Consider the following 23,612-nt stretch of genomic DNA (forward strand, 5'->3'; position numbering starts at 1 on the left):
TCACCTTGGCCAGCTCTTTCACTCCACACAGGTCCAGCCATGGCTGGAGGTGTCTGAGTCCAGGCAGCCACAAGCAGGGAAGGAGATGCTGAACTTCTCTCCGGGTGTTTTTGGTTCCCAGACCAGCAGTGTCTGCTCAGAGAAGAGACCTGGCTGGCCAGCTTGCAACAGCAGCAGCAAGAAGACCATGTAGCAGAGAAAGAACTTGAGGCATCTGTGGCACTTGATGCGTGGCTTCAGACAGATCCTGAGATTCAGCCATCCCCATTTGTCCAAAGTCAGAAAAGGGTGGTGCAACTGCAGCTCCTGCGGAGACACACTCTTCGGGCAGCAGAGCGGAATGTCCGGCGGAAAAAGGTCTCATTCCAGCTAGAGAGAATCATCAAAAAGCAGAGGCTGCTGGAGGCCCAGAAGAGACTGGAGCAGCTCACGACATTGTGCTGGCTCCAGGATGACAGCACCCAGGAGCCCCCATACCAGGTCCCCAGCCCTGATGCCACAGTCCCACGGCCTCAATGTAGAAGCAAATTGACGAGTTGCAGTTCTTTGAGCCCCCAAAGGCTCTGCAGCAAGCACGTGCCCCAGCTACACAGGTAGAGCCAGTAGTTGTCACCTGGAAGCACTTGGTTAAAGTTTACAACCTTGTTGCCCAGGTAGTGTTCTGTTTTTCCCCATGCCTCATTTCCTCAGTCTGTGAAATGGAAGGATGTGTATAGTCCTCTCTTCCTCATGGCTTTTTCTGTCTTCTGGCTACTCTTCTTCCTTCTGTGTATATCGTTTTAGATTCAGGCCATTCCCATCTTCCTTACCCTCCAAGCAGCAATTCTTGCTTCTTTGGTAATATCTTAGGAGTAAGGATCTCGGCCTCATTTTTCATCTGTTCCTTAGACCTGGACTATCCATATATGTTTCTTTGTAAGTCACACCTCAGTCTTGTCATGCCTGTAACCAGACTCTTGACTCCTACACCACCTCCCTCCCTGACCCACCACATCAAGTGAGCTTTCTGACCCCACCTCCCACCTGGTGAGTAAGCTCTCTTTTTGACTCCCAGGTTCAAGTTGGGACCTTCCTTCTTTTCTCCATTACCCCTTATATGCCATCAAGGCCGGGCTGTATTATCTCCCAGACTCGTTGGAGCAAGGGTTTCTGTCTTATATCTCTTTATATCCTCAGGACCTAGCACAGGTTCTCGTCCATAGGAGGTTCACAATTAACGTCTATTGGTGTTATGTTTGCTCACCTCTCTGGTCTTCAAAGTACTCGGTGGGCTTTTTAAAAATTTAATATGAAAAAAATTTAAACATATGCCAAGTTGGAAGAATAGTATATGTATCACTGATACTATTCAGCGATTATTAGGCTTTACACACTTGCCTACCTTCCCATTTTCTGAAGTTTTTTAAAGCAACTTCTAGACACCTTGTCCCTTTAGTTCTGTATTTCTAAGTATATACTTCTAAAAAAAATGGACTTTTCTTGTAACCACAGTGTTGTGACAGCTACCAAAATTAAGATTATTTGATGTATTCTAAAACCTAGGCCATGTTCAAATTTCTCTGCTTGCCTAAAACTATTTACAGTTTTCTTTTTTCTCTCTCTCTTTTTTCTCTAACATGGTTCAGCATTAAAATGGTTGGTTTTTCAAATCAAGATCCAAGCAGGATTTACATGCTGCATTTGTTTGTTGTTTTTCAGGTTTCTTTTAACCGTTCTTCTTGTTTTATTTGTAATCATTATTTTTACTACTTCATATTATTGATAATTACAGTTCTGTAGAATATGTATCACTCTATAGATTTATCTTTTGCTTCCTTATAATACCATTTAAGTTGTTCCTCTATTCCTCATATTGCCTATTAATAGGAAACTTTCCCTGTAAGTGTGATTAGCTTCAGTTCAGTTTTTTTTTTTTTTAAATTTTCTTTTTTGAGACGGAGTCTTGCTCTGTCGCCCAGGCTGGAGTGCAGTAGTGCAATCTTGGCTCACTGCAAGCTCCGCCTCCCAGGTTCACGCCATTCTCCTGCCTCAGCCTCCCGAGTAGCTGGGGCTACAGGTGCCCGCCACCACACCCGGCTAATTTTTTAAAATTTTTTTATTTTTGTAGTAGAGACGGGGTTTGACTGTGTTAGCCAGGATGGTCTCGATCTCCTGACCTCGTGATCCACCCATCTCGGCCTCCCAAAGTGCTAGGATTACAGGTGTGAGCCACCGCGCCCAGCCACTTCAGTTCAGTTTTTTAATAAGATGAAGAAATTGAGGAACAGTGTGGGCCTGGAGCTTCTTGGAGAGCTAGGACTAGTGTCCACAATTTCCTTTAATACCTAGGGAGCTTTTCTCTGGCTCTGAAGTCAATAGGAGACAGTGACATTGGCCTTGTTTTTAACCTCCTTCTGTTCACAGGAAGTAGTACCTCACGTCTTCTGAGATAGCTTTCCTTGTCTTCACAGCATTTTCCTAAGTTGGGATCCCTCTACCACATTACCACCTATGCCTGACCCTACTCACCAAACATCAGAGAAAACATCATCAGAAGAGTGTTTGTCACAGGCTGCTTCCTACCCTCCAAGGATAGGGTGTCTCCGCAAGAACGGCCTGCATTCCTCAGGCCATGGGCAGCCCTGCACAGCCAGAGCAGCCTTGTCCAGGAAGGGAGCCTCAGCTCCAGACACTTGGCTCACCGTGAGTCCCAACTCTGTTGGCATCCAGGAAATGGAGAGGGTGGGTAAGCAGCCCCATCAGATGGTGATCCAGGGCTTAGCATCTCTGAGGAAATCAGCTAACAAGCTAAAGCCAAGGCATGAGCCAAAGATCCTCACCTCTACTACCCAGACCAGAGGGGCAAAAGGACTAGCAGACCCTAGCCACACACAAGCTGGGTGGCGAAAAGAAGGTAACCTTGGGACCCACACGGCTGCTAAGGGAGCCAGTGGCAATTCCCCATATCCTCATGGACCCAGGCAGACTGCTGGGCATGGAAAGGCAGTCAAGACGTTTTGGACAGAATACAAACCACCTTCTCTAAGCAGGGCATCAAAAAGGCATCAGAGGGTTCTGGCAGCTAGGGTCAGAAATATTACCAAAAAGTCCTCTCACTTGCCTCTTGGCAGTCCTTTGAAGAGACAACAAAATACGAGGGACCTAGACACCATGGCCCCACTCACAGATTTTAGTCCAGTAGTGGATCATTCAAGAGAAGACAATGATTTTTCTGACTCAGATAGCAACTACTCAGTGGATTCTCTCTCGTGTGTCTATACCAAAGCCCTGATAGAGCCGCTAAAGCCAGAGGACCCTCAGGAGAGGAAGTGGGATTTCCCAGAGCCAGAGAACTCTGAAAGTGACGACAGCCAAATATCTGAGGACTCACTGGCTGAGAAGAGGTACCAAAGCCCACAAAACAGGCTAGGGGGAAATCATCCCACCAACCACCATGGCCACCCCAGGACCAGAGCTAGAGCTTCTGTGAGGGGCTTCATTGCACCCTCAGACAGTGACCTACTTGCTCAAACTCACAGGAGCTTCTCCTTGGATAGCCTGATTGATGCTGAGGAAGAACTAGCGGAAGATCAGCAAGAAGAACCTTTCCCTGGTTCAGCTGATGAGATACCCACAGAGACTTTTTGGCACCTGGAGGACTCCAATCTGCCTGTAATGGACCAAGAGGCAATATGCAGGCTTGGTCCCATCAACTACAGAACAGCAGCTAGGCTGGATGCCGTCCTGCCAATGAGCAGTTCGTTTTACCTTGATCCTCAGTTCCAACCCCGTTGTGAGCTCCAACCCCACTGTGAGCAGGCAGAGTCACAGGGAGAGCCAAGCTACTCTGAACAGGCCAACTCTCTCCAAGGCATGCAGCTTTCAAGAGAGAGCCCACTGATGTCCATGGATTCCTGGTTTTCCTGTGATTCTAAGATCAACCCCAGCAGCCCCCCAGGAATAGTGGGTTCTTTATGTCCAAGTCCTGATGTGCAGGAATTTCACCACTGTAAAGGGGAGAGACCTGGATACTGGCTAAATACTGAGGAACTAAAGCCATCAGATGCAGAAACGGTTCTGCCATATAGCTCCAAACTGCACCAAGGCAGTACTGAGCTGCTCTGCATTGCAAGAGATGAGCACACAGCGTCTGCTTCTGATACGTCGAGGCTGTCTCTCTGGGGAATTCAAAAGCTTATTCAACCAGGAGCTGATGGCACTTTTCAGGGCAGATGCATCCATGACACGACCCAGCAGGGCAGCTCTGAAGCATCCCACAATTCTAGTGTATCAAACGTGCTGTCTGCCTCTGCCACCACATTGACTCATGTAGGCGGCACCCACGAAAGGGACTGGTCTGCCCTTCAGCAAAAGTACCCCCTTGAACTCTCTCACCCTGTTTTGGAGGCCATAGGAGCGCCCAGGCCAGCTTTCCCCTACCTTGAGGAAGACTCTGGTTCCCTGGCCCAAGCTTCTGGTGAAGGAGGAGATACTTCATTGCCAGTGGGCCCTAAGGTATCTAGCAATCTGAATCTCAACAACTTTCCAATCCATCTATCCAGAATCAGGCGTTTGAGGGCAGAGAAAGAACAGGACAGTTTAAATGCCAAATTAGAAGGTGTTTCAGATTTCTTTAGCACTAGTGAGAAAGAGGTGAGTTATGACGAAACTTATTCAGCAGACTTAGAATCATTGGCTGCTTCTCGATCTACAAATGCACAGGTCTTTGCAGTAGGGAACACGATACCAGGTTCCATGACAGAAGCATGTGAAGTCAAGCAGAACAACTTGGAAGAATGCCTTCAGAGTTGCAGGAAACCTGGACTGATGACTTCCTCTGATGAGTATTTTTTCCAGAAGAACGCTTGTCACAGTAATGTCACTACAGCCACCAAAGCAGACCATTGGCCCCAAGGCTGGGCTCCTCTCAGGAAAAATAGTGCAGTCCAGCCAGGGCAATTAAGTCCTGACAGCCAGTACCCACTAGAGGAAGAGAAGACAGATTGCCAGGAGAGCTCTAAGGAAGCAGTTAGAAGACACATAAATATCTCCTTTGCCTTTCCTTCAGGTCCAGAGCTATACCTTCACTCTGCTGCCTGGAATCCATTGTCATCTTCCCTGCAGCCCCCACTCTTGGAAACATTCTATGTGACCAAAAGCAGGGATGCCCTGACAGAAACTGCCTTAGAGATTCCAGCTTGCAGAGAAGTAAGGGTACCTTCCCCACCCCCCAGGGAAGCCTGGGGCTTTGGTCACAACCGCCAAGCTCTCCAAGATGCTTATTTGAAGAATAATTTGCCAGTGCTGTTACAAAACCAGAATTCTAAGGTTGCCTCATCTCAGCAGGTCACAGCTGAGATACCAGTAGATCTGAATACCGGGGAAGTCATCAGAGAATCAGGTAAATGCCCTGGAAATATTACAGAAGAAAGCCGTGATTCAGTTTATTCTTCTGTTACTCAGAACAGACATTTTCTCCCCTCTACCAGCACAAAAGTATGTGAATTTGAAAATCAAGTTGGAATTTTAAATAAACACAGTTTTCCAGCACTTGAAGGAGGAGAGGTCACTGCTCAGTCCTGTTGCAGTGTTTCCTCAGACAGCACTGAGTCTGGGAAGCCTCTCCTCCTCTTTCTCGAATCTGAGGCATGTGAGGAAGAAGAGCTGGATAAGAATACAGTTCTGAGGCAGACCATCAATGTAGGCCTTGAGAAAGACTTGCCATGGGAAAGTGCTGTTTCTTTGAAGTCTAGATCAGTACATCATAGAGTAAGCAGCCCAGGGATGGTGGCCCAGGATGAGAGTCCAACCCCTAAGTGGGAAGGGAAAAATGAAACTAGGCTTCTTGAAAAAGCTCTTCATCCCAAAGATAGCTCAGAAGAGTTTAAGCTTCCAGGCACAAAGCCTGCATATGAGAGGTTCCAGTTAGTTACATGCCCTCAGGAAAGAAACCCCGGTGAATGCAAGGGTCCTGGAAAGTCACAAGAAATGTTAAATCCCAATGGAGAACCTTCTGAAAAGAAACAGAATAAAAGAGTTAATAATACTGATGAAATGGCTAGGCTAATTAGGAGTGTAATGCAGCTGGAAAATGGCATCTTAGAAATTGAATCTAAGCAGAATAAGCAGGTTCATGCTTCCCACACACCAGGTGTCGATAAGGAGTCAGTGTTCCAGGACCAGAAGGAGCAGGAGAAGACTGACCATGCCCTTAGGCCAGACAGCTCTGGAAACCTTTTGACCTCTAAGGATCAGCCATCTTCTCCAAGACAGACAGATGCTACTGTCTTTAGGGATAGTGAAGCTGGAGAGATGGAGGTTAACAGCACTGGGAACCATCCCCAGGTCCAGAAAATCACCCTGAACCCCTTCAGGTCAAGGGAAGGTGTACAAGAGAGTGGACCTGTGAGAGAGCACACCCACCCAGCTGGATCAGACAGACTTGCCAGGGATATTTTTGAGTCTTTAGGGAAACACACAACTTGCAGAGAGTTCACCAACACTTCTTTTCGCCCACAGAGAATGAAAGCCTTGACTAGAGCTCTGCCATTGCAGCCCAGGCTAGAGAGGTCTTCTGAGAATAATGGCCAGTTGGTAAAAGCATCAGCAAGTCTCAAAGAGCAGCCCTGGGGCTTAGGAAGTCTTGAGGAATTGGAGACTGTGAAAGGTTTTCAGGAAAGCCAAGTTGCTGAACACTTAAGTAGTTCCAACCAAGAGGAGCCAAAAGCTCAAGGTAAAGTTGAAGAAATGCCTATGCAAAGGAGACGCAGCCTACAGGAAGAAAATAAAGTGACTCAGAAACTTCCTAGTCTCAGCCAGCTTTGTAGGGACACATTTTTCAGCCAGGAAACTGTCAGCCCGTTACTAAGCTGGACCGAATTCTCTACAGCTCCTCCTCACCAAGACCTGAGTAATACCTTGCCCTTGAATTCTCCAAGGTGGCCAAGAAGCTGTCTTCATGTACCTGGTGTTCTAGGCATCTCTTCACTTGACTGTGTGCTGGATCTCACAATGTTGAAAATTCATAACAGTCCCTTGGTAACTGGAGTACATCATCAGGACCAGAGTACAGAGACCAGAGGCCACAGCCCTGAAGGAAATGTTAGAGGGGGTTCTTCTGAGGCACACACTGCCTGGTGTGGGTCTGTGCGATCCATGGCCATGAGATCTCATAGTCAATCTGGTGTACCAGAGAGCATTTCTCTGGGGACAGAGGACAAGATCTCAGCAAGCACCAGCCCCCAAGACCATGGAAAGGACCTCAGAATCACCTTGCTGGGTTTCAGTACCAGCGAAGATTTTGCTTCTGAAGCTGAGGTGGCTGTGCAGAAAGAAATAGGAGTCAGTTCACTGAACAAGGTCTCTAGCCAGCCTGAAAAGAGGGTCAGCTTCTCCTTGGAAAAGGATAATGACCAAGCCAGCAAGCCAAGGCAGAAGGCAGAGAAGGAGACTGAGGACCTTGGACTGACCAGCAGTGTTTCCTTAGCACCTGTTTCCCTGCCGAGGGTGCCCAGTCTGGAGCCTAGGCTGTTGGAGCCCTCTGACTATGCATCCATGTGTCTGGCCATCTTGGAGGAGATCAGACAGGCAAAGGCCCAGAGAAAGCAGCTTAATGACTTTGTGGCCAGAGGCACAGTCCTTTCTTACTGTGAAACTTTACTAGAACCTGAATGTCCTTCAGGGGTTGCTGGCGGGCCTCAGTGTAAACAAATAGAACTGTCATCATCAGACCAGACCAGGAATGAAGGTGAAGCACCGGGATTTCATGTGGCATCTCTATCTGCTGAAGCAGGGCAGACAGATCTGTCAACTGATGAGAGGAAAGTCCAGGCCACACCTCTGTCTGCAGACAGCTTTCAATCTCTGCCCAATACGGAAACTGACAGACAGCCGTGGGATCCTATGCAGGCTTTCTCCCATGCTGCCCCTGCTCTAGACAAAAAACATTGTGCTGGAGAACTGAGGCAGTTCGCAGGAACAAGTGAACCGTTTATATGTCACTCTGGTTCTTTTGAAATCCTAGAGAAAAAGAAAGATGCAACCAGAACGCCTTCCTCTGTTGATCCTTTGGCCCCAGACAGTCTTCTTTCTTCAGCACCTGTGGAGGGGGTCAGGAGGGTAGTATCAAAGCAGGTAGTGGCTGCCTTATCTTCTCAGGCCCCTTGTGATGATCCTAGAGTGACTCTGCATGAGCTAAGTCAGTCAGTTCCGCAGGAGACCGCAGAGGGCATACCCGCTGGCAGTCAGGACAGCAGCCCAGAGCATCAGGAACCCAGAGCTCTAAACACCACATATGGAGAAGTTTCAGGTAATTCGTTAGTGACTGCCCAGGAAGAAAAAACAGCCCATTTTGAAAGTCAGTCTGTGACCTGTGATGTTCAGAATTCTACAAGTCCCTCAGGGCCTAAGCAAGACCATGTCCAATGCCCTGAGGCTTCCACTGGCTTTGAAGAAGGTAGGGCAAATCCCAAACAAGATACCGTTCTGCCTGGAGCTCTGACAGGGGTTGAACTGGAAGCTCCCACACAGCAGTGTGTGAAGTGGAAGGAGAGTGTTGGGTCTGGGTTGACAGAAATCTGCAGGGCTGGCAGCAAACATTCCAGACCAACTCCACTGCCAGATCAAAGACCAAGCCCAAATCCTGAGGGAATTGGAGAGGGAGCCCCATGCAGATATCCAAGGGAAGCTTTACATGGCCCTGTCTTCTCAAGGAACCCTGAAGGCAGCAGGACTCTCAGCGCGTCTAGAGGAAAAGAGAGCAGAACTCTTCCTTGCCGACAGCCGTGCAGTTCTCAACCTGTTGCTACTCGTTCTTATTCCTGCCATTCCTCTACTTTACTGTGTTGTAGGGGTGGTGACCTGGGGAAGGAGCCTTTCAAGGCTGCTCTACGTACTGTCTACCCACCCTGTGGAGTACCTTCCAGGGCCTATGAAATGGATGAGATAGGAGAGACCTCTTCTAGGGGACCTGATGTGCTCTTGACACATGGCCTTGAGCCCAAAGATGTTAATAGGGAATTTAGTATAACAGAGAGCAGCACTTGTGAGCCCTCTACTGTGGCTGCTATCCTATCTGGGGCTCAAGGCTGCAGATCCCCTTCTGCCTCTGATGTGAGGAGGACAAGTTCCTTCAGCCACTCAGCTACTGATGGAAGCTTAGGATTAATAGGCGCTCCTGAGAAAAAGGTTGCTGAGAACCAAGCAAGCACAGAACTTGAGGCTACCTCTTTCCCTGCAGGCATGTACTCTGAGCCACTGAGGCAGTTTAGGGACAGCTCTGTAGGTGACCAGAATGCACAGGTGTCTCAAACCAGTCCAGAACCACCTGCAACAACTCCGGGACCACACACCCTGGATTTAAGTGAAGGGTCTGTGGAGAGCAAGTTGGTGGCAGAGCCACGACATGAATGTTTTGAAAATACCACCAGATGTTTTTTGGAAAAGCCACAATTTTCCACTGAATTGAGAGATCATGATTGCTTGGATTCCCAAGCCAAGTTTGTAGCAAGGTTAAAACATACCTGCAGCCCCCAGGAAGACAGTCGCTGGCAGGAAGAAGAGCAGCACAGAGACCAGGCTTCAGGTGGTGGTGAAGGCTTCACCCAGGGTATGAATCCGCTTCCTTCTGATGAAGGTGGCTTAGATAGCTGTCAGATTTTAGATACTAGGAGACAGGAGGTGGCTGTGGCCAAGCCTCCTGTGTCCAAGATTTTATCACAGGGCTTCAAAGACCCAGCCACTGTGTCCTTGAGGCAAAATGAAACACCACAGCCTGTTTCTCAGGGGCCTGGCAACCTCTATACTGGCAGAGAGCAGCCAGCCCTCAACCACAGGGGCTCACTTCCCGTGACTGCAATCTTCTCTGGCCCCGAACGCTCCAAGTCCTCCCGCACACCACAGATCTCAGTTGTCAGCTCTTCTCGTTCTCTTCAGGAGCTAAACTTGAGTGTGGAGCCTCCTTCCCCTACAGACGAAGATACACAGGGGCCTGACAGATTGTGGAACCCACATCTCAGGGGCTATTCCACAAGAAAGTCAATGGCAAGAACATCTCTGCAGGCTGAGGACAGCAATCAGAAAGCCTCATCTCACTTGGATGATGGCATTACTGATCACAGGCCCCTGAAGCCTGCCACCCCTCCTTATCCAGTGCCTTCTACCCTCTCACACATGCCAACCCCTGATTTCATGACCAGCTGGATGTCTGGTACTTTGGAACAGGGCCAACAGGGAAAGCCAGAGAAACTGGGTGTCCAGGTTAGGCCAGAAAATTGGTGCTCTCAGATGGACAAAGGAATGCTGCACTTTGGCTCCAGTGACATCAGTCCCTATGCCCTGCCCTGGCGTCCAGAGGAGCATGCACGTATCGGCTGGAAGCAATATGTTTTTGGCAGTACGGTCGATGTTTCCTGCAGCCAGAAACCCCAGGGCCTGACACCATCAAATGTGGCCCGGTGCTCCAGCATGGACAATGGCCTAGAAGACCAGAACTCCCCCTTACACTCTCACCTCAGCACTTATGCCAATATTCACGATCTGTCAACCACACACAGCAGCACTGAGAATGCCCAAGGTTCAAATGAGGCCTGGGAAGTATTCCCAGGGAGTTCTTCAGTTTCTTTAGGAGACCCCCACATCCTGACGAGCTCTGAAGGAGTAGCCCCCACTTTAGGTCATGACAGAAGACCCCAGTTCAGGGGCCCTTCTGGTGAAGCAGACTGTCTGAGGAGTAAGCCCCCCTTGGCTGAAGGAAGTGCTGCAGGTCCAGCGGATGAGATTATGCTGCCGTATCCATCAGGGGCAGGCTGCCCTGTGGGACAGACCAGGATGAACATATTCGAACAGGGCACACAGACCCTCGGCAGCAGGTGCCACCAGAGCAGCACTGACATCTCCTTTGCTCAGCCTGAAGCTACTGCGGCATCAGCCTCTGATCTGGCCTCATGGACCAGCATGCACACTCTGTCTCTCCACCTCTCACAGCTCCTGCACAGTACCTCAGAGCTCCTTGGGAGTCTCTCCCAGCCAGGTGTGGCCAGAAGGGAGCAGAACACCAAGAGGGACATCCCAGATAAAGCCCCACAGGCCCTGATGATGGATGGCTCTACTCAGACCACTGTGGATGAAGGCAGCCAGACTGACCTCGCCTCACCCACCCTGCGCCTCCAGGCTTCAGAGGCCGAACCTCAGGGGGCCAATGTGATCCTTGAAGGGCTGGGTTCACATACCTCAACTGTGTCTCAAGAAGAGGGAGATGTGCCAGGGGTACCTCAGAAGAGAGAGGCAGAGGAAACAGCACAGAAAATGGCACAGCTCATGTATCTTCAGGAAGAAAGCACTCCCTACAAGCCCCAGAACCCTTCAACACCCTCATCCCACTTGAGGTTTCAGAAAGCCCCGCTTAGGCAGCATCTTCCTTCTATGGGCCCCTCAGTTTCTGATGCTTTCCTGCCTCCCAGCTCCCAGCCAGAGGAGTCGTCTTGCATAGCTGTCAGCAGTCCCAGTCCCAGCCCCTGTCATTCCCCAGGGCTCCTTCCCAGTACTTCAGAGTACCCTGGGGACCCTAGGGTCCAGAAGAAGCTGGGCCCCACCAGCGCTTTGTTGGTGGACAGGGCCTCCTCCCCAATCCTCACTCTTAGTGCCAGCACCCAAGAGCTGGGTCTTCCCCCAGGCTCTTTGACCCTCTCAGCCCCTTCAGCTCACCCTGTTGAAGGCCACCAGAAGCTTGACTCCAGCCCAGACCCTGTTGGTGCCCCGAGGACTCCGATGGATAATTATTCCCAAACCACTGATGAGTTGGGCGGCTCCCAGAGAGGTGGAAGTGTATTACAGAGGAGTAATGGGAGGTCCTTCCTTGAGTTACACTCCCCGCACAACCCACAACAGAGTCCAAAACTCCAATTTAGTTTCTTAGGGCAGCACCCTCAGCAGCTTCAGCCCAGTACCACGATTGGGGTCCAAAGTAGACTGCTGCCACCACCACTGAGGCACAGGAGCCAGATGCTGGCCGACAGCTTTGTGCCTGAGGAGGTGGCTTCCCTGGAGCGTGGCCCACTGAGCGGTAGGGAGCCAAGTCAGTGGCGGAGCAGGACAGAAAATGGAGGTGAGAGTTCAGCATCTCCAGGGGAACCACAACACACTCTGGACCGACCTTCTTCATGTGGAGGCCTCCAGCACCTCAGCCCCTGCCCTGTCTCTGAGTTGACTGATACTGCAGGGCTCCGAGGTTCCGCCTTGGGCCTCCCTCAGGCCTGCCAACCCGAGGGGTTACTGTGCTCCAGTTGCCAGATGTGCATGGCCCCTGAGCCCCAGCACCACAGTCTGAGGGACCTCCCGGCGCATAACAAATTTAGTAACTGGTGTGGAGTTCAGAAGGGCTCACCTGGGGGAGTGGACATGACTGAGGAGGAGCTGGGGGCCAGCGGTGATCTCAGCTCTGAAAAGCAGGAACAGAGCACCCCACAACCTCCTAATGACCACAGCCAGGACCCTGAGTGGTCCCAGGGGGAGCAGATCCCCCTGCAAGTTGGGGCCCAGAACCTCTCACTCAGCGTGGAACTCACAGAAGCGAAATTGCACCACGGCTTTGGGGAGGCCGATGCCCTGCTCCAGGTGCTGCAGAGTGGGACAGGGGAGGCGCTTGCTGCTGATGAACCTGTGATATCCACCTGGAAGGAGCTCCATGCACGGTAAGGGCCCCCAGCCTGGAGTTGGGAGGGGAAGGGGTGGGCTGTGAGGAAAGAGAACCCCAGAAAGCTGATAGCTTGCTGTTTCCTCTGCCCTGGTTCATCTCTGGGATTTTCCAGGGGTCAGAGATAGCTCTTAAAGTGAAGGACATTCAGGGCCAGCTTCAGCGAATCATGTTTTGCCTCAGGCAAAAAAAAGCCATTGAGACCCTCAGGAGAGAGCGGGCTGAGCAACTTGGGAACTTCTGCCGGACGCGAAGCCTTAGCCCGCAGAAACAACTGAGCCTCCTGCCCAACAAAGAGCTCTTCGTCTGGGATCTTGACTTGCCCAGCCGACGCCGAGAATACCTGCAGCAACTGAGGAAGGATGTTGTGGAAACCACCAGGTAGGGTGGACCCAGAACCCTGCTGGAAGCAGGCTCTGTTGCGGGAGGGGAGTGTGGATAGCAGGAGCTGAAGTTTTAGCATCCTGGAGGGTTCTCTATCTGAGACAGGGTATGTGGAAAGAGGACATAGAAGGGAATGGAGTGGGGGAGGGGTTGGGCAGAGAGAAGGCACAGGAAAGGATGGACAGAAGGGCTCTGACATGCTATGCAAGTCTGCAGGCCTGGGTCTCAAGGTGGCTTGGTTCTCTCTGTACAGCAACCTCTCCTGAGGCTAAAAAATCAAACTTTAAAACCCTGTGGGCAAATGGAGGATGGGTCTTTTAAGAAGGTGGTATCACCCAAGCTAGCCTTGGATGGACAGACCAGGACTGTTACCCACCCACCGTGTTCTTTCCACCCCGTGATCTTCCTCAGGAGCCCAGAGTCGGTGTCAAGGTCGGCTCAGCCACCCTCTGACATAGAGCTGATGCTGCGAGACTACCAGCAGGCCCATGAGGAGGCCAAGGAGGAGATTGCCCGGGCCCGAGACCAACTGCGGGAGCAGACTGAACAAGAGAAGCTGAGAATCCACCAGCAGATCGTTTCCCAGCTGTTGAGGGTGTGGAGTGGGGCAAGCCTCTGATTTCAGGATAGGCCTGGACCTCAGACTGGTCCACCTTCACCGTGGCTACCTCTGAATCTTGGGACATGCATAACATTTGGAGGAGGCTGTGGGACCCCTGTTGTCAACTCAAAGCTGGGCTCACTCTCTTTTTACATCGTCACACCAGCTCCTTTCCCTGGCCACAGCCTGGGAGAAAGGCTTTGGTGTGAAGTGCAGGGTATGGGGAAATATGAGCAGCGGTGGCTTTGAGGAAGCCAGGGCATGTGAGGCTAAGTCAGGGAGGCCCTGGGAGGTGGACAAAGGAGCAGTAGAGGTGAGCAGGGAAGGGGTGGCTTTGGGTAGGAGAGGGCATAGCCAGTGAGGGCACGTCAGAAGCTGGTAAATGGTGATTTGTCCTTCCCAGGAAGAGGATAAACTACATACCTTGGCCAACTCCAGCTCCCTGTGCACCAGCTCTAATGGAAGCCTCTCATCTGGCATGACCTCTGGCTATAATAGCAGCCCAGCCTTGTCAGGCCAGCTCCAGTCCCCAGAGAATGCGGTGAGTAGGCAGATGTTGGGAATGAGCCAAGGGCCCAGACTGCCAAGGCAAGAGTCTGGGTGGGACGCTGTGCCTCCTAGAGGCCACGGCTGACATGAGCCCTTCTTATGTGCCGGCCTTTGGTTTTCCATTTAGTTTGCCCTCTGCCTCTTCTGTTTATTCATTCGTTCAACAAATGTTTATTCTGTGGGTATCATTTTAGGATACAGCGGTGAGCAAAACTGTTCTTGTCGTTAGGCTGTCTGAGGGATAAATATTAAACAACTGATTTTATAGTTCAGTTATTGTTGCAGTAAATTGTTTGAAGGAGGGTTGCTAAACCAGCATAAAACCAGGGGTCTGACTTAGTCTGGAAGGTCACAGAGATATTCCGAAAAGAATGCGTTTAGACTGAGACTAAAAGGATATGAGGTAGTTAATGCAGTAAAAGCTTAGTGGTGCTGTTATCGGGAAAGATGTGGGCCTAGCAAGTGAGGCCTTGAGGACGAAGAGTTTGAGGAACTAAATGAAGGTTAGTGTGGTTGGAATGTAAAGAGTGAGACAGGAAAACGACATGAGAAGGAACTAGAAAATCATGTGAACTATAATGAGAGTTCTGGCCCCTTTCTAATCCATTTCATTGTGTGACTTCCCAAAAGTGAAAAGGCTGCTGAGAGATGATTGCTTGCTTTAGGGCACTGCCAGTGAAGACGAACAGAGGTGGATGTAATGGAGAGAGAGATCTACGGGACTTGGTGACTGGTTGGGTGTTAGAGGAAGGCAGAGTGGGGAGTTGAGAACAGCACACACACTTTTGACTTGAGCAGCTGAAGGGCGGCCATGTGAACAATGACAAGGAACACTGGAGGGAGAACCAGGTTTTGTGTAGATGATGATGAGTTTAGGTTTGTACTTACTGAGTTGACGGTGCCTGTGAGAAATCCAGGTGGAGCAGTTGGAAATCTACAGCTCGTAGGTAAGATCTGGCTGCGGATGAACATTTGAAATTCATTTTACAAATACAGCGTCATTTAATAAAAATAATATTTAAACAGTAGCAAAAGACATCCAATGTCAGGTGCATGTTTGAGTCTCCTATTTCCTTTCCCCAGAAGCAGTCATTTACTCCAGTTTGGTGTGTATTTCCAGGGATGATGTATATACGTCTTTTTGTAAAGCAGATGAATGGGAGTATACTGTACTCACTTTCTCACTTTGCTTTTTCTTTTAAAAATATCTTTGGGATATCATTGCATATCAGTAAATCTAGTGCTGACTTATTTTATTTTTTTAAGAGCCAGCGTTTTGCCATGTTGCCCAGGTTAGTGTCAAACTCCTGGGCTCAAGCTGTTTGCCCATCTCGACCTCCTAAAACACTGGTATTACAGGTGTGAGCTACCGTGCCTGGCCTTCTTTTTAACAGCTGAATAGTGTTTCCTTTTTTCTCTCTTATTGCATGTTTTTAAGTTTGATGTTTTATATAGATAATATATTCATATAGTAGAAAGGGTACAAATATATACATATACAGGTTGAGCATCCCTAATCCAAATATCAGAAATTCAGGATACTCCAAAATCGAAAACTTTTTGAGCACTGTGACACCAGAAGTGGAAAATTCTACACCTGACCTCATGTGACAGGTTGAGTTGAAACACAGTCAAAACTTGATTTCATTCTCAAAATTATTTAAAACACTATATGAAATTACCTTCAGGCTGTGTGTATAAGGTATATATCTAACATAAATTTTGTATTTTGACACAGATCCTATCCCCCACATATCTCCTTATGCATATGCAAATATTCCAAAATCCAAAAACATTCAAAATCCAAAACACTTCTGGTCCCAAGCATTTTGGAGAAGGGGTACTCAACCTGTAAAAGGGATACAGGGAAGTACCCGTCCCTGCTGTCAGTCTACCTCGTTCCTCTCCCTTACCCCACCCAAGGAAAGCAGTGTTGTTTCTTGGAAGGTGTCCTCCTAGGGGTCTTTATGCATACAAAATAAAGCATAGTATGCCACTGTCCTGTACCTTTTTTTTTTTTTTTTTTTTTGTGACGGAGTCTTGCTCTGTTCCCCAGGCTGGAGTGCAGTGGCGCGATCTCGGCTCACTTGTCCTATACCTTATGTATCTTTTTTCACTCAGTATAATTTGGAACTCTATTTGAATATGCAGAGAACTTTCTCATTTTTTTCATTGCTGCGTAGCATTCCATTGTAGAGTTGCACCGTAGTTTAACCAGTATTCTAACTTGGGTTGCTTTCAGACTTTTGCTGTTATCAGCAATAGTACAGTGAATAACTTTATGCATGTATCATTTTGTACATAAGCAAATATATCTGTGGGATACATTCCCACAAGGGCACTTGTACAAAGAGTATATACATTTAAATTTTTGATGGAGACTATTTTCTCTCACAGATGAGCTAATTTATACTCCCACCAGTAATAGCTGAGAGTTTACCTTTTCCCACACTCTCACCAACATGTTATCAAATGTTTGGATTTTTTCTGAAAATTATATCTCATTTTTCTCATATGCTTAAATATTTTTATTTCCTTTTTCATGAACCATCTGTTCATATCCTTTGCTCATTTCTCTTTTTCTCTTACCAATTTCGAGAGTTCTTTGTATTTTAGCAAGAATAGCCCTTTGACTGATCTGAACTATAAGTGTTTGTTTCCCAGTGCTTCATTCTCTTTTGTCTTTGCTGATTTTGTTTGGGGCCATGCAGGCAGATATACTTGCCAGTTTTCCTTTTATGGTATCTAGGTTATAAATAATAACTAGAAACACATTCTTCAATCCAAAATTATAAAGAATTTCTTCCATGGTTTCTTCTAGAACTTCTGTGGTTTTATTTTTTCATATTTAAATCTTTGTTCCTTTTGGAGTCATCTTCATATGAGGTCTGGATCTGATTGTGTTTTTTCCAGATGGCTGTCCAGTTGTTCCCGTAATGCTTGTTAGTTTTTCTTTGCCTCACCTGTTTAAGGGGTCCCTTTTCCTTACACCAAAGCTTAGAATAGATTCTACCCAGCCGGGCGCGGTGGCTCACGCCTGTAACCCCAGCACCTTGGGAGGCTGAGGCGGGTGGATCACGAGGTCAGGAGATCGAGACCATCCTGGCTAACACAGTGAAACCCTGTCTCTACTAAAAATACAAAAATTAGCTGGGTGGGGTGGCGGACACCTGTAGTCCCAGCTACTCAGGAGGCTGAGGCAGGAGAACGGCGTGAACCCAGGAGGCGGAGCTTGCAGTGAGCTGAGATCCGGCCACTGCCCTCCAGCCTGGGCGACAGAGCGAGACTCTGTCTCAAAAAAAAAAAAAAAAGAATAGATTCTACCCTGTGGTAGTGTTAGTCCACCACTACCCTCATTGCTCTTATCTTTCTGAGTTTACCAGAGTATTCTTTCTTGTTTATTAAAAAAAGTCTTATTTTATTACAATTTACACATAATGTAAATATTTGTGAGGTACAGTGTGATGTTTCAATACACGTATACATTGTGTAATGATCAGATCAGGCAATTAGCACATCCATCACTTTAAACGTGTATCATTTCTTTGTGGTGATAACACAAAACCCTATCTTCTAGCCAAGTTGAAATATACATTACATTATTATTAGCTATAGTCACCCTATTGTATTTAGAACACCAGAACTTATTCTTCTTCCTTTCTAGCTTTGTACCCATTGACCAACCACTCCCCATTACCCTCTTCCTGATCCCCTCCCCAGCCTCTGGTAACCACTATTCTACTCTCTCCTTCTATGAGATCAACTTTTTTATTTTCTTTTTTTTTGAGACGGAGTCTCGCTCTGTCGCCAGGCTGGAGTGCAGTGGTGCGATCTCAGCTCACTGCAAGCTCCACTTCCCGGGTTCATGCCATTCTCCTGCCTCAGCCTCCGAGTAGCTGGGACTACAGGCACCTGCCACCATGCGTGGCTAATTTTTTGTATTTTTAGTAGAGAAGGGGTTTCACCATGTTAGCCAGGATGGTCTGGATCTCCTGACCTCATGATCTGCCCGCCTTGGCCTCCCAAAATGCTGGGATTATAGACATGAGCCACTGCACCTGGCTACTTTTTAAATTTTCATTATTTATTTATTTTTGAGACAGAGTCTTACTCTGTCGCCCAAGCTGGAGTGCAGTGGTGTGATCTTGGCTCACTGCAACCTCTGTCTCCCAGGTTCAAGCGATTCTCATGCCTCAGCTTCCTGAGTAGCTGGAATTACAAGCGCCCACCACACCCAACTATTTTTTGTATTTTTAGGAGAGATGGGATTTCACCATATTAGCTAGGCTGGTCTCAAACTCCCGACCTCAGGTGATCCACCTGCCTCAGCCTCTCAAAGCACTCGGATTACAGGTGTGAGAGATCAACTTTTTTAGATTCTGCATATGAGTAAGATCATGTGGTGGTCTGTCTATACCTGGTGTCTTTCACTTAGTATAATGTCCCTGGGTTCATCCATGTTGCCACAAATGACAGAATTTTATTCTGTTTTATGACTGAATACTATTCCATTATGTATATATACCACAGTTTCTTTGCCCATTCACCTGTAAACATTTAGGGGGATTTCATCTCTTGGTTATTGTGAGTAGTGCTGCAATAAATAGGGGAGTGTAGATATCTCTTTGACATAGTGATTTCATTTTCACTGGCTATATACATAGTGGTGGAATTGCTGGATCATATGGTAGTTCTGCCTTAGTTTTTTGAGAAACCTTCATACTGTTTGCTATAATGGCTGTATTAATTTACATTTCTACCAACAGTGTATAAGAGTTCCCCTTTCTCCACATCCTTACCAGCATTTGTTGTTTTTTGTCTTTTTATTACAGCCATTTAGATGGAGTGAAGTGATATTTCATTGTAGTTTTCATTTGGATTTTCCTAAAAACTAGTGATGTTGAGCATTTTTTTCATATACCTGTTGGCCATTTGAATGTCTTTTTTTGAGAAATGTGAATTCAGGTTTTTGCCCATTTTAAAGTTGGATTATTTGGGATTTTTGCTGTTATTTGAATTCCTTATATATTCTGGATATTAACCCTTTGTCATATGCATAGTTTGCAAATACATTCTCCCATTCTGTGGGATGTCTCTTCACTCTTAGCTGTGCAGAATCTTTTTAGTTTGATGTAACCTCATTTGTCTAATTTTGCTTTTGTTGCTTGTGCTCTTGAGGTCTTATCCAAAAATTCCTTGCCCAATCCAATGTCATAAAGCATTTCTCCTATGTTTTCTTCTTATAGTTTCATATTTTCTAGTCTAAGATTTAAGTTTTTGAACCTTTTTGTATATGGTAAGAGATAGGGGTCTAGTTTCATGCTTCTGTATGTGGATATCCAGTTTTCTCAGCATCATTTACCACAGAGACTGCCCTTTCTCCGTTGTGTGTTCTGTCTTTGTCAAAAATCACTTGGCTGTAAATGTATGGATTTCTGTGTTCTCCGTTCTGTTCCTTTAGTCTATGTGACAGTTTATATGCCAGTACCATGCTGTTTTGGTTACTATACCTTGGTAGTATTTTTTGAAGTCAGGTACTGTGATGCCTCCAGCTTTGTTTTGCTCATAATTTCTTTGGCTGTTTGGGGTCTTTTGTGGGTCAATATGAATTTTAGGATTTTTTTTCTATGAAGAATGTTGTTAGTATTTTGATAGAGATTGCATTGAATCTGTAGATTGCTTTGGGTGATATGGACATTTTAACAATACTCTTCCAATCCATGAACATGGGGTATCTTTCCATTTATTCATGTCCTCTTTAATTTCTTTCACCGGTGGTTTATAGCTTTCATTGTAGAGATCTTTCACCTCTTTCATTAAGTTTATTCCTAGGGACTTTATTTTTTTGTAGCTATTATAAATGGGATTGTGTTCTTGCTTTCCTTTTCAGATAGTTTGCTTTTGGTATATAGAAGCACTACTGACTTTTGCATGTTGATTGAGAAATAAAAGTAAAATTCTAAGTCTCCAACTGATTGAACAGACCACCTCTCAGCCAGGGAGACCCCAGAGAAACCTTAAAAGCTGAGTGCATGACCAACAGAAGATGTTGAAATAAATGCCCTGGCCAGGCACGGTGGCTCATGCCTGTAATCCCAGCACTTTGGGAGGCTGAGGCAGGCAGATGACAAAGTCAGGAGTTCAAGACCAGCCTGGTCAACATAGTGAAACACCATCTCTACTAAAAATACAAAAAATTAGCCAGGTGTGGCTGGGATTACAGGTGCCCGCCACCATGCCTGGCTAATTTTTGTATTTTTAGTAGAGATGGGGTTTCACTGTGTTGGCCAGGCTGGTCTCCAACTCCTGACCACATTCATCCTGATGGGTGGTGAGTTCTTTTCTGGTGCTTAGTGTGGGTCCACAGTCTTTGTCCATAGGTACAGGCCTGGAGTTAGGCTGTGGGGTTTTTTCTGGTTCTGCGTATTACTGTGGCAGACTTAGTACTGGGCTCTAAGGCAAAGTCCCATGTCCACTAACCTCTTCTTCTGCCATGTGGACAGTGTCTGTCATCACTACCTAGGGTTGGGGGAGGGTTGGTGCAGATAATATGAAACTGTCCTTCCTATTCTCTTTAATGCAGCTTCTTCTCCTTGTAAAATCTAGTACTTTTATCTATCAGCTGGTTTTCCTAGCTCTAGTGAAGATATTTTCTTGTGTGGATAGTTGTTCAAATCGATGTTTCTGTGGGGAACTATCACTGAAGGGTCCTGTTCTGTCATCTTGCTGTGCCTCTGTGTTACTGATCTGTTGTTTATTTTTTGAGATGGAGTCTTGCTCTATCATTCAGGCTGGAGTGCAGTGGCGCCATCTTGACTCACTACAACCTCCGCCTCCCAAGTTCAAGCGATTCTTCCTGTCTCAGTACTCCAAGTACCTGGGACTACAGGCCTGCATCATCCTCCATGCCTGGCTAATTTTTCTTGTATTTTTAGTAGAGATGGGGTTTTGCAGTGGTGGCTAGGCTGGTCTCAAACTCTTGACTTCAGGTGATTCGCCCACCTCAGCTGAACAAAATGCTGGGATTACAGGCATGAGCCATTGCACCCAGCCTGTTGTTTGTTTATTTTATTTTTTATTTTTTTGAGATGGAGTCTCACTCTGTCACCCGGGCTGGAGTGCAGTGGCGCGATCTCAGCTTACTGGAACCCCCGCCTCCCGGGTTCAAGCGATTCTCCTCTCAGCCTGCTGAGTAGCTTGGATTACAGGCGCCCGCCACCATGCCTGGCTAATTTTTGCATTTTTAGTAGAGATGGGGTTTTACCATGTTGGCCAGGCTTATCTCAAACTCCTAACCTCAAGTGATCCACCTGCCTCGGCCTCCCAAAGTGCTGGGATGAGCCAGCCACTGCGCCTGGCCTGTTGTTTATTTTTTATATGAAATTTAGGATCTCACCTTGTCTAGTTCAATTGCAAGAACTTGTTACTGTTTTTATTTTATTTTATTTATTTATTTATTTTTTGAGATGGAGTCTCGCTCTGTCGCCCAGGCTGGAGTGCAGTGGCCGGATCTCAGCTCACTGCAAGCTCCGCCTCCCGGGTTCACGCCATTCTCCTGCCTCAGCCTCCCGAGTAGCTGGGATTACAGGCGCCCGCCACCACGCCCGGCTAATTTTTGTATTTTTAGTAGAGATGGGGTTTCACCATGTTGGCCAGGATGGTCTCGATCTCCTGACCTCGTGATCCGCCTGCCTCAGCCTCCCAAAGTGCTGGGATTACAGGCGTGAGCCACCATACCTGGCTTTTTTATAGCTTTTGAGCTGAGATAGATATATTTTTGCAATACTAAGGAAATATCCAACTATTCCTAGCTTATAGCATATTCTTATCCAGAATGGGTATTTCAGAGTCTTTGGAGATGATTTCATTCATTCATACATCCATCTATTTATTTTTGGGCTAATATTGAACTATTCTTGCAATCCTGGAATAAATCCTATAATATATATTTATGATTCGTTGTTGGAGTCCACTTATATTTTAGAATTTTGCATCAATATTTGAATTTTTCTGTGGTTTTTGCTTTCACAATATATTCTTTAGGTTTTGTTATCAATGTTATACTCCTTTTATAGGAAAGAAAAGTGGTACTTTTCCTTTTCAAGGCTTATGAATAGTTAAAAAGGTAATAAAAACTTTATACCTATTAAACTAGGAAAATTTAGGAAGCCAGATGATGCCAGATTTTGGCAGGACAGGACTTTGAGGATGTTGGAACCATTATAGGTTCCTATGACTCAGCAATGTTTGCATAGGTTATGAGAGAACATGTAAGGAATTGTTTATTGAGGCATTATTTGAAGTGACAATGAGTTGGAGGACATTCCTGAATCCATGACTGAGAATGGATAGGTAAAATGTGGTAGTTGCACACATGAAATATTAATACTATGCAAGAATTGAAATCAACACATTAAACACCTAGGCAGAATACTGACTGAAAAACTTTTTTTTCTTTTTTTTGAAACAGAGTCTTGCTGTGTTGCTGAGGCTGGAGTGCAATGGCATGATCTTGGCTCACTCCAACCTCCGACTCCTGGGCTTAAGAGATTCTCCTGCCTCAGCCTCCCTAGTAGCTGGGACTACAGGTGCCTGCCACCATGCCCAGCTTATTTTTTTGTATTTTTAGTAGAGACAGGGTTTCACTATGTTGACCAGGCTGGTCTTAAACTCCTGATCTCATGATCTGCCCATAAAATGAGACATGTTACTATTTGTAAATTAAACAACATATATAGTATATAAATATAATATATAAAACAATCACTTTTTGCAAGAACACATACAAACAAAAATATATACTCTAAGCATATCAATGATTTTGGTGGGACAGCGAAATGGGGATGAAAAGTAAAAAAATTTGAGAGCCAGACATGGTGGCTCACACCTGTAATCTCAGCACTTGGGGAGGCTGCGGCAGGAGGATTACTTGAGCCCAGGAGTTTGAGTCCAGACAGGGCAACATAGGAAAAAAAAAAAAAGCCGGGCTTGATGCTGCATACCTGTAGTCCTAGCTACTCAGGAGGTTGTGGTGGGAGGATTGCTTGAGCCTGGGAAGTCGAGGCTGTGGTGAGCTGTGATCATGCCACTGCACTCCAGCCTGGGTGACAGAGCAAGACCCTGTTTCAAAAAAAAATTTTCTTTTGAATCATCTTTTAAAGTTTGATGTAATAATCCTTTTAAATTGACAAGGCTTGGTGTTTCAGCAGGGAATTGGTTCTTTGAAAAACTTCTTCAATGGAAAATGGTCTGTTAAGATCAGGGTTTAAGGCCGGGCGCGGTGGCTCAAGCCTGTAATCCCAGCACTTTGGGAGGCCGAGACGGGCGGATCACGAGGTCAGGAGATCGAGACCATCCTGGCTAACACAGTGAAACCCCGTCTCTACTAAAAATACAAAAAATTAGCCA

The 23,612-nt window shown here is 46.9% G+C and overlaps 1 protein-coding gene across 1 annotated transcript in view; it reads left to right on the top strand.

The window, feature by feature from the left end:
- Positions 1-23,612, top strand: part of STARD9 (StAR related lipid transfer domain containing 9) — a 149,096-nt gene that overhangs the window by 112,615 nt on the left and 12,869 nt on the right. Inside the window, exons 22-26 of the mRNA XM_025390871.1 lie at positions 122-593; positions 2,451-12,668; positions 12,854-13,051; positions 13,466-13,649; positions 14,059-14,196. Of these exons, the coding sequence (XP_025246656.1) occupies positions 122-593; positions 2,451-12,668; positions 12,854-13,051; positions 13,466-13,649; positions 14,059-14,196 (11,210 nt within the window). The remainder of the gene's footprint in view (positions 1-121; positions 594-2,450; positions 12,669-12,853; positions 13,052-13,465; positions 13,650-14,058; positions 14,197-23,612) is intronic.

This window comes from Theropithecus gelada, chromosome 7a (genome assembly GCF_003255815.1).
Source record: "Theropithecus gelada isolate Dixy chromosome 7a, Tgel_1.0, whole genome shotgun sequence".
Lineage (NCBI taxonomy): Eukaryota > Metazoa > Chordata > Mammalia > Primates > Cercopithecidae > Theropithecus > Theropithecus gelada.